This window comes from Priapulus caudatus, unplaced genomic scaffold, assembly GCF_000485595.1.
Source record: "Priapulus caudatus unplaced genomic scaffold, Priapulus_caudatus-5.0.1 Scaffold2634, whole genome shotgun sequence".
NCBI classification, from domain to species: domain Eukaryota; kingdom Metazoa; phylum Priapulida; class Priapulimorpha; order Priapulimorphida; family Priapulidae; genus Priapulus; species Priapulus caudatus.
Genome location: NW_014579695.1, coordinates 13288 through 24096, shown reverse-complemented (window position 1 = coordinate 24096; position 10809 = coordinate 13288). Strand labels below are relative to the sequence as shown.

General features: G+C 46.1%; 1 protein-coding gene across 1 annotated transcript in view; it reads right to left on the bottom strand.

Moving 5' to 3' along the window:
* Positions 1 to 3947: 3947 nt before the first annotated feature.
* Positions 3948 to 10809, bottom strand: part of LOC106818904 (splicing factor 3A subunit 3-like) — a 9802-nt gene continuing 2940 nt past the window's right edge. Inside the window, exons 4-13 of the mRNA XM_014823574.1 lie at positions 10476 to 10581; positions 10067 to 10139; positions 9552 to 9726; positions 8944 to 8984; positions 8674 to 8743; positions 8111 to 8305; positions 7403 to 7534; positions 5379 to 5499; positions 4504 to 4594; positions 3948 to 4152 (exon numbers count right to left, since the gene is read on the bottom strand). Of these exons, the coding sequence (XP_014679060.1) occupies positions 4019 to 4152; positions 4504 to 4594; positions 5379 to 5499; positions 7403 to 7534; positions 8111 to 8305; positions 8674 to 8743; positions 8944 to 8984; positions 9552 to 9726; positions 10067 to 10139; positions 10476 to 10581 (1138 nt within the window). The 3' untranslated portion in view covers positions 3948 to 4018. The remainder of the gene's footprint in view (positions 4153 to 4503; positions 4595 to 5378; positions 5500 to 7402; positions 7535 to 8110; positions 8306 to 8673; positions 8744 to 8943; positions 8985 to 9551; positions 9727 to 10066; positions 10140 to 10475; positions 10582 to 10809) is intronic.

Below are 10809 nucleotides of genomic sequence, written 5' to 3'. Positions count from 1 at the left end.
CTCTCCCTCTCTCTCCCTCTCTCTCTCTCTCTCTCTTCCTCTCCCCCTATCTCTGTCTCTCTCTCTCTCTCTCTCTTTCGCAAGACGAAGGTCGGGGCGGACGCACAACGCTCGCTGTAGATGCAGCCACATATCTATACGCTCGGCCTTCAAGCACGGTCCACATTTTTTACGGCGGAGACGCGCGCGCATTTTTTGGCGAGTCGTCAGCCGGCCGAGACTCTGTCCGCGCCTGAAGTGTCTACACCGCGTCGCGAGAGCGTTCATGACCTATATGCGTCTGTGATTGACGTAAGAACATTGTCTTTAATTCGGTGGCACACTGCCTGGCCAGTAAAGTTCACGTACGTGGTGCGTAGAGATGTATTTATTCCGTCGGAGATTTATGGGGGAATGCATAATACGTGCGAGCCAGCCGGGCCTACTCGAATAAATCGAATTCATGATTGAAATCGTGAAGGGAAAGTTGCATTTTTGCATTGATTATATCAGGGGTTTGTCATTATCATCCGTGATTATATATATATATAGGGTTCTCCAAGAGCACTTATAGCCTGGCATTTGGAGGTTTAGCTCCAGAGCCAGAGCATGCACAACGCATACATAATTACAATATGTAAATGTGTGGTGAAGAGGAGGAAACACAGTGAGTGGCACGGCTAGATGTTAGAAAATCCACCGAGAAGTTTGTTACTGGTTACTATAGCAGCTTCCTTGCTTGTGCGAGTGAGACGATAATGAGTGTATATCAGCATAGATTAGTACCCCCCAGTTCTAGTTACCATGCATGCAGAGAGCACTGCAGGTTGTATAGTTAACTAGGGCCGATCACACACCCCTCCCCCCGTCTATCACAAACCACGACGGAATTAATCGCACTGCGGAGTTTTTTTACGAAGAAGCTGAGAGATTGTATACCATCCCTCATCTCTCAATTAAAAATCCTCAGCAATTTGCTGTGTTATATAGAGGCTGTAAGTGTAACTGGTAACGTGGTCTGTAAATCTGCCGCATCAGTCTCTCACACACTGTCACAGTGAGCGTATCCCCTGCTGACTGTACGATAGCCGAATACTGTACTGTACATATCGGGCAATTTATTCTAATTCGTGGAAAGGCGAAATGAAACGAACGCGGCGAGAACTTTTCGACTGGGAACTATGGGAGTGGGGAGTTCGAGAAGGACTACAAAAGTGCGTGCGATACTTGGCCCTACATTTATATTATCCGCGTGTGAACACGTCGCAAGTCACTGCGTGCAGTCTTGCGTGCGTGTGCAAAGAAGCGGTAACCCAACAATGAATGCTTGTTGTTGACACGCCTCTCGGTAGTTTTGAATCGCGGACGAACTAACGCATAATTACCCCCTGCTTTTGCACTCCGACTATCTTTTCCACTTCGAAAACGTCTTCTGTCGGCGCCGCCACTTCGACTTCTTCGTCTTCGAGTGGATTTGTTTCATCGTCTAAAAGATGGTCTGGAGTATATGAGATTGAGAGATCACCACCGGACGCCATGACACAAGCAGCTGGCGTGCGTAGACAGGCGCCGCGCGTTGTCGTAGCTCCGTAGTAATGACGTCATGAATGATTTTTCTCCGAATAAATTTCGCATGACCTTCTCCGCGCACGTATCCGTGTATCATCCATCCTTCTGTTCTTCGGAATAAGTGTTATGATCAAAGAATCGTCTGGAATCTAACTACGATCGACGAAAGATCACCGGAAGTTAAGAACGGGCGGATGTGGTGACAGTCTCTATTCGATGATTCTTTCTCGGGTCAAGCCGCGAGCAATGGCTCTATTATGTTACTATCAGTATCACTTACGCACAGGCGCATATTGTATATCTATCTATTTCCATCCCATTTATAGAGGGCATGATTAATATATCACCCACTATAACGCTCTGCATTACGAATACGATCGACCTAATTAGGTTTAGTGTATTTCGAAAGCATATTCAGACTATATGACCTATATGAAATATTAAAGACTTGGGGCACATCATAAGGGGGGAAGGGCAACTGTGAGATTATATTTTGTATCTACCTAATAAAATTGTGCATATCTTGACTTGAAATACATTTCATGTTGTTTTTGTGTCTGTTTTCATTTATATCTAATATAAATTCAGACTAATATTTGCTATGTATACCCAGCTGTTATCATTATCATGATTTATATGTGTATTTACTCAAACCTGCATGGGATGCACTGAAAGCTCGAGGTTGATACAACAAAATATGGTCGAAACAGTTTACATCATGTGTGCGCACAATAAAGACGAAACTTTATTAAGAAAACACCATTAAAACGTGATATACGTTATATACACGTGAAACATACACAAGGCTTTACGCCACGAACACATGTAGAGAGTATATATATGTACATGTTCGTGTCTACACGCGACAACGCGCCATGATCCATGCTGCCACTGTCCTAGTTACGCTCATAGGGTCTATGTCCCCCAGGGTACTGCCGGAGGGTACCCTGGGTACGGTTCGATATATCGGAAAGTACCTCGGGGTACTATACGACATGTCGCTGCGTACCCTGCATTGTCCCACCGTACCCTGACTTTCAGCCAACTGATGTCGTAATACATACACTCTGTCAAGTTACCACATCACATCGCAAGAAACCTCAAAACATCGCAATCCAATAAAAATGTATGCTATGCTTGACTATATTTTTCTTTTTCCCTTCTTTTAAACAAAGAGCTACCTATTGTATTTTAGTTTTACAACATCGGAAATACGTCCATATAAAGTCAGGGTACGGTGGGACAATGCAGGGTACGCAGTGACATATCGTATAGAACCCCGAGGTACTTTCCGATATATCGAACCGTACCCAGGGTACCCTCCGATAGTACCCTGGGGGACATAGACCCTCTCAGCCCTAGTTACACTCCTACCCATCCTTATCTCTCACAGATTAGTCTTAACGACTCGTTCACGGCCGCACACCTCAATCTTTACGGAATCAGAAATCGACGTCTTTAGATAAGCGAAAAACGAAAGAAAACGGAGAAGCGCGCGTGCAGAAATATCAAGTGATTGTGTGTACGCATTCACGTTCTCAGAATTGGAATCTACGGGCGCGTTCGTTTGGGACGAATCCGTCTGACGAATCCAAACAAACGCAAACTCACTTTCACCGGTTTACGTTTCGCTGTGACCTATCACGGGATGGTTCATAACAAAGAACAAGCTGTGATTGGCTGAGGCGCGGGCCACCATATTGAATCCCGTTCGAATCCGCCTCGCTAGCAGGGTCGGGTTCAGTGGATCGAGATCAAGTGATCCGACCAAACAAACAGTCAGATCAACGAATCCATCGGATCGTGATCCGTGGATCCGACCAAACAAACGCGCCCTATGATAGCACGAATAGATCTCGCTCAGTATCATGTCAGACGACGAATGGTCACACGATTTTAGTTGACCCCACAAACTTCTCTAACACAATCGCATCGCTGTCAAGTATCGCATCGAGTATAGTAGTCTTCTCTGGTAAACCTCCCACTCTCCCTCCTCTCTTCGTCCTCTCCCCCTCCCTCTCTCCCGGTCTGTCTCCCTCCCCTCTCCCCCTCTTCCTCTCTCCCTCCTCTCTTCGTCCTCTCCCCACCTTCTCTCTCCCTGTTTCTCTCCCTCCCCTCTCTCTCCCTGTCTGTCTCCTCCCCCCTTCTTCTCTCTCCCCTCTCCTTCCTCTCTCTCCCACTCTCCCTCCTCTCCCCTCTCCTCCCTCTCTCTCCCACTCGCTTCTTCAGGTCGTCATATGTCTTCTTCTCTCTCCCCTCTCCCCCTCTCTTCCCCCTCTTCCTCTCTCCCTCCTCTCCCTCCTCTCCCCTTCTCCCCTCTCCTCCCTCTCTCTCCCACTCGCTGGCTCCTCCTACAGCAGGCCTTGCCGCTTCAGGTCGTCGTATGTCTTCTTCTCTCTTCCTCCTCTCCCCCTCTCTTCCTCCTCTCCCCCTCTCCCTCCTTCCTCTCTCTCCCACTCGCTGGCTCCTCCTACAGCAGGCCTTGTCGCTTCAGATCGTCGTATGTCTTCTTCGTGACGACGTTACCCTGGCTGTCCTCGTACTCCTCGTCCTGATCGGGGCGCCATCTCTCGGTCGCTTTCGAAACCTTTATCTTTTCCCACACTGCGGGAGCACGAATGAAACGAAAGGTGGTGAATTATTTTTTTGCCCGCTTAAATACCGACACTGCAGGAGAATGAAGGGAACAAGGGGGAGCGAATAAAATTTTCCACGAATATCATCGGGTCAGACCCCCGAAAATAAACAATAACTATATTGTTTAATATATATAACTATAGTTACAATGAATATTAACAATAATGAATAATAATTGCGAATCGCAGATGGACTCGATCGGAACAAACTTGCCGCTTCGGAATCAACATCTCTTCGTTTTGATTTCCCCCCAAAAAGATCTCGCGTGCCCCCCTCCCCCACCGCCCCGCGCGCGGTTGCCGCGGCGACGAGACTCACGTCCGATGGCGTCCTCTATCTTGGTGACGTTGGCGAAGTGAGCGGTGTTTGGTATGCCGAGACATCTCATGCCGTGCGCGTGTCTCCATTCCTACACGGCGTGGTGCGGCGGACGCGGTGGAACGCAGAGAGATCACATAAGGTTACAACCACGACATACGACTAATATATACGATATCAAATTGATACTACTACTTCTGCTACTACTACTAATAATGACGACGATAATAACGATTTATAATAACAATGATGATAATAATGATAACAACAACAACAAGAAATACAAGAAGAATTAGCCTTAACTTCGTTGTTTCACGGTAGCGACGCGCATCAGAAATAGAACGTTGAATGAATTGATGGCGAGTGATAAGACAGAAAGAATCATCCTCAACTTTTGCGCTTCAGGATTGATGAATTGGTGATTGGGCAACATTATGTTATGTTGACTGAATCGATGGCGAGAGAGAAAGCAGAGAGAAGGACGAAGGCGCCCCACAGGACTGCCGAGGCCATCCTTAAGTTCTATGTTTGCTGTCCCCCGACCATGATTCTCTAGTAGTAGGTAGGTTAGGGTCTTTTTTTGTGAGGATACTAGTTATTTAGGTCAGTCCTAATGTTTGGCCCACAGCATTGCTTGTGTTTCAGTCTTACTATGAGCGATTAGTAACTATGCACTTCCAGAGAATACTAGTAGAAGTTAGTTATATATTATACTTTTATTATATATAGACATATAATAATAAATAAATAAACAAAATATAAAAATGAAACCACAAATGTAAAAAAAAACCTTTTGGTCGTCGCTGCTATTGCGTGGGTTTCGCGCGGAGACAGCAACATAGATTTTTTAGGATGCCCCAGGTTGCACAAAGTACTTTGTACTCACAGGCAAAGCATTTTTCCGCTCTGAGTAATCTTGCCTTTGGTCCTTTATACGTGTGATTTCCACAAATCTCGCACGTATACGAAATGTTGAGACCGTGAAGTTTGTACAACCTGTTGGATAGCAGAACAGTAAACACCGTGAAACACTAGTTAGGTTATTAATTATTTATTGTTTAATTATAATTTAATTATTAGTTTTAATTATTAACATTTTACGGCATCCATGCAAAGTAAATTACGCGAATCTTTGAACGTTGAAAAAAATATTGCGATGTTGAGAATAAAAAAAGGTGTGATAAAACGAGGTTATAGGTTGAAAAAACAAAAGAAACGTTAGGCAAAGGTTGAAAGCTAAATTGAAGGGGTAAACATTAGTTTGTCGACAAAAAAGTAAACATTGCGTAAATGTTGACAAAAAGTAAGTTATCGTAAATGTTTGAACAAAAAGTTAAACGTTACGTAACATGCTCGACAAAAATAAATGTTGGGTGAATGTCGTGACAACAATGATGTTGGGTGATAGTGTCGAACAACAAATGATGTGGGTGATATGTCGACAAAAATGATGTTTGCGTGTTGAATGTTCCGACAAGAAATGATATGTTTGGGATGTCGACACAAGCATGAATGTTCGGGTGAATGTCGACAACAATATGAATGTTGGGCTGATGTCGGAGCAACTAATGAATGTGGGTGATGTCGACAACAACATGGAATGTTTGGTGCGTGAATGTCGAACAACAATATGAATGTTGGAGTTGATTCGCAACAAATGGAATGTATGGCTGAAATGTCGACAACAAATGAAGATGTTGGTGATGTCGACAAACAAATGAATGTTGGGTGAATGTCGACAACAAATGAATGTTGGGTGAATGTCGACAACAAATGAAATGTTGGTGAATGTCGACAACAAATGAATGGCTTCGATGATGTCGACAACAAATGAATGTTGGGTGAATGTCGACAACAAATGAATGTTGGGTGAATGTCGACAACAAATGAATGTTGGGTGAATGTCGACAACCATGATATTGTTGGGGCGGTGAATGTCGACACCAATGATGTTGGGGTGTATGTCGACAACAAAATGTTATAATCAATTGGGGGGGCGCGGTGGGGGGGTGGCGGCTGGTGGGGGATCGGGCGGGCCCCGGTGGCGGGGGCGGGCGGGTTGCGGCTAATTGTTGACAACCAATGATGTTAGCGAGCGATGTCGAAACAGAATGAATGCTTGGCTGCGAATGTTGAACGGACTCCCCAAAACCGCAAGGCGGAAGCAGGATTTGGATTGGCGGGTGGCGTCTCGACGAGTAACACAGGCGTTATGCGTGTGTATGAAATTTTTGTTTGAGTAAAGTCAAATGTGTGCTTTATAAATTCATTTAGGACGCTGTTTTAGTGACAAATACTAATTTTCTGCAGCTCTACACGCACATAGCCCGACCATGCTGTGTGACTAACGTCATATAATAATTATAAAAGAAAATTATGATTTTGATTTGGGGGTCAGAGGGCAGACCCTCCCCCCCCTTGGCCTACGAAGTCTTGCCCCACCTCCTCACAAGTAGGTCGTTTCTCCCCGTCCATCCCTACGGTGATTCTTCGGGTTGTATGGGATTGTCTGTCGTCGTCATCCTCCGTCGGACCTCCTTCGACTACGCCTCGTCTCATCGTCCTCTTCCCTGCGCTTCGCTGTTCTCGTTACTTCTCCTATTCGTCGAACGCGCTGCTACCTGTCGCCACGAAACGGAGAGAGTCATCACGTTCGGCGATGGCCGACCTAACGGACGAGCATTCAGTCGAAGATCATTCTTGTTATTGATCCTCGTATAATTGATATTATTGTTTATTATTTAGGATGTTGTTAAAGGTTAGCGTCGACAATGTTCAAATATTATTCGTGAATATACATTGCTTGCCTATTTCATCTCAAATTAGTTAGTTAAGTTTAAGTGTTGAAATCACGACGGCGACGGCCACACGATTGGAGCCCCGTCGCTGTCCGGCTTACTCCGAGACTTCGACCAGACGGTAGAGCTGCGCCTCCAGTAGCGCCACCTCTCTCTGCTTCTCTACGTCGCGAGCGTTCTTGCCAACCTTCCCCGGCTTCGACTTTGCGAGAGAGAGAGTCGAGTTCTCCAGCCTAGCAATATGGAGAAGGCGGTTTTACATAGATAGGAGGAAGCAGTTACTGTCTGATTTCCCGCTCTTCTCTCTCCTCTCTCTCTCTCTCTCTCTCCTCTCTCTCGCGCTCTCTCTCTCTCTCATCTCTCCTTCTCTATCTCGGCGTCTTCTACTCTCTCTCTCTCGTGCTCACTCTCTCTCTCCTCTGCCTCTATGGTGCGATTGTCTCTTCATTCGCTCTTCCCTCTTTATCTGTCTCTCTAACTCTCTTACTTTCACTCGCTTTTCCTATCTTCTCTCTTTCTCTCTCTCTCTTTTTCCTTCTCCCTCGTTGCCTGTATTCTCTTTCTCTCTTCCTCATCCCTCCCTCCCTCACCACTCACTTCTTTCCCTTTGTGCTTAATAGTCGATTAGCTCTCCCTACCTCTTGCCCTCTCCTCTCATCTCTCTTTCATCTCTCTCTCCTCTCTCTCTCTCTCTTCTCTCTTTCTTCACCTTACTTTGTCTGTACCTCCTTCTTCTCATTCTCTCTCGGCCTCTCTTCCCTCCCTCTCTCTCCCTCCCTCCCTCTCTCCCTTCCTCCCTCACCACTCACTTCTTTCCCTTTGTGCTGAACAGTCGGTTGGCCCTTCTCCTCCAGGAAATGTTCCGCCAACAGACTGTCAACCCGAGGGCCATCAGCGCAGACTTGAGACGATCGAGACCGAGAGAGGCAAGCTCCTCTGCTGAGGAGAAGGCCGAGAGGTCGAGGTGAGCGCCCGTGTGCGCCAGCGCCCCCGACGTCTCTGTTCTGCCACGGCGTCAGAAACACACAATGGGACATGACATGTAGGCCGAAGGTGAATTTTTCTTCATTTTTTTTCTTATTTTCTTCATATAAATTATTAGGAATGATTTTTCGTTGTAGCAAAACGGTGAATAGTTGTACAGATCGGGATGCGAAACTGTATGCGGTAAGTAGGCGGAGACAATCTCTTTCAGTGTCGCGCGGAACAGAGAACGCAAAGATGCCGTGCAGTTTTTTCCTTTGGCAGCTACCGGTGCTTAATGCTCCCCACCTCCATGTTTGAAAATGTCGGCCCATATTCTGCTTCCAGGAGAACTATGCGCAGTCTTACACTTCCCTTTAACTTCCCTTTCCCCCGCCTCCCCACTCACCGGCCATCCGGGAAACGCCCCGCCTCCCCATCACGCCACCGGGCAAAACGCCCCGCCGCCCACTCACGGCCTCCAGGACGCCCGCACTCCCATCACCGCAGCCATCCGGGAAAACGCCCGCCTCCCCCACTACGGCATCCTGCGAAACGCCCCGCCCCCCCATCTACCGGCCATCCGGGAAACGAGCCGCCTTCCCACTTGGCGGCGAATTCGATCGCCGGGATAGAGGTCATCCTCTCGATGCAAGATCAAGGCAGGCTGGGACCGCACCCTGCCCGTATCTTGATGGTAGTCCAGGCATCTCTATGTACCTGCGATCAGACACCGGGAAGAGATTCAAGCGTAGAGAGAGAGAGAGCATGGAGGAAGCGAGGCTTTGCACGCTGAACCCATAACACTCGTTTTAACTTTTTTTACTATGTTTGTATTTTATTCGCGATTCTACGAAAAAATAAGTAATGAAAATAGAAACGATAGCGGTAAATAAGTGACGGCGACAGGAAAACTCCTGGCTCCTCTACTTCACCAACCATCCGCTGGGAGGGATACGTCAACCTAGGATCTCATCCCAGCGATGCACTGAGATCATTAATGTACTCGACGGTCTCCTAATTCCTGACTTACTAGTATACTACTGTATTATGCTGTATATTTCGCAGTGGTTTAATTTTCGCCAATTTCGCGAACGCGTCCCCGACCGCGAAAATAACAACACGCTGTTCTTCACCGATTCGGGAATTCACCGACCGCAAAATTAACCACTCGCGAAAGTGTCCGTCCAGTCTGAATTCGCGAAAAAATCTGTACGCAAAAAATATGGCGTATACAGCATTACTTATTACTTATTGCTGTATATCCTTTATTGTGCTTGCACTTACTTCCTGTACTCGTAGTTCTTCCTGTCCTTTGGAATGTCGAACAGCTGATCGAAGGAGGAGAGGTACGACTGGTAGTCGACCCTGGTAATGCCCTTGAGGTTGACGAATCGCTCGAAGCACTCGTGCAGGTCGAGGTATTTACCGTATCCTTCCTCGTCCGTGAATTCAGCCATCACTGCAACGCGCGCGCGCATACGCAAAAGTCGGCATATATTTCCATAACTGATTTTATAAACTGATGAACGATGTAATAAAAGCTTTGTTACATTTATATATATGTATTGTTACTGCGCGTATTCCCTACTATTTCGTATATGAATTTATAAGAACCGGCGCTCTCTCTCGATTCGATTTTCGTTTTCGATTCTTGGAATCTCAAAATTTGACAGGGCTCGGAAAAAAAAGCCTCGTGGACACCCCGTGGGGCTGTTTATAGGACTTGGGCTGATCGGCCTCGTGAAAAGGCGAAGCCTGCAGGATACGCAATCGGAAAGCCGTGCGATCTCGCCACTCACCTGTGTCGTCCGTGGCGGGGTTGTCTCTTGCCTGGGCCAGCTCATCAAACTCCACTGACATGGGCACGGAAATCTGAAGCAACGCGATTCATCGCACGTTTAATTTCCTATCAGCGTTTCAATCAGTATCCACCCCGTAATTAACAAGTATTTACCTGTGATTAACAAGTATTTACCTGTGATTAACAAGTATTTACCTGTGATTAACTAGTATTTACCTGTGATTAACTAGTATTTACCTGTGATTAACTAGTATTTACCTGTGATTAACTAGTACCTACCTGTATTTAGCCAATATTCGCATGTAATTATCGTACGTTTAGTTGGACTTTTGCGTTCGTACCTTTGTATTAATCAGTAGCTACCTGCAATTAGCCCGAATTTATCTGTGATTAACACCTGCACTCACCTCGTTAGGATGCAGCTTGTGGAAATCGCGGATGGACTTCAAACGCGTGTAAAATTCCGCAAACTCGTTTGGGCCGGACAGTGCTGCCACCTCTTCCTTGCGTAGACTGAAACGAACGCAACCAACTTGATTTCAGCGATTCAGCTGCAATCTTGTTTCGGCAACTTTGAGGTTGAAATTTCTGACGTCGGACCAGTCGATTGGGATTAATCCCATTGTCTCGACGCCAGATGAATTTCAACGTATATAACAATAACAATAATGATAATAAAAAAAGAAAAAGATTATTATTATTATTTGTTGGTAGTATATATGTATTATAAATTACAGCTTC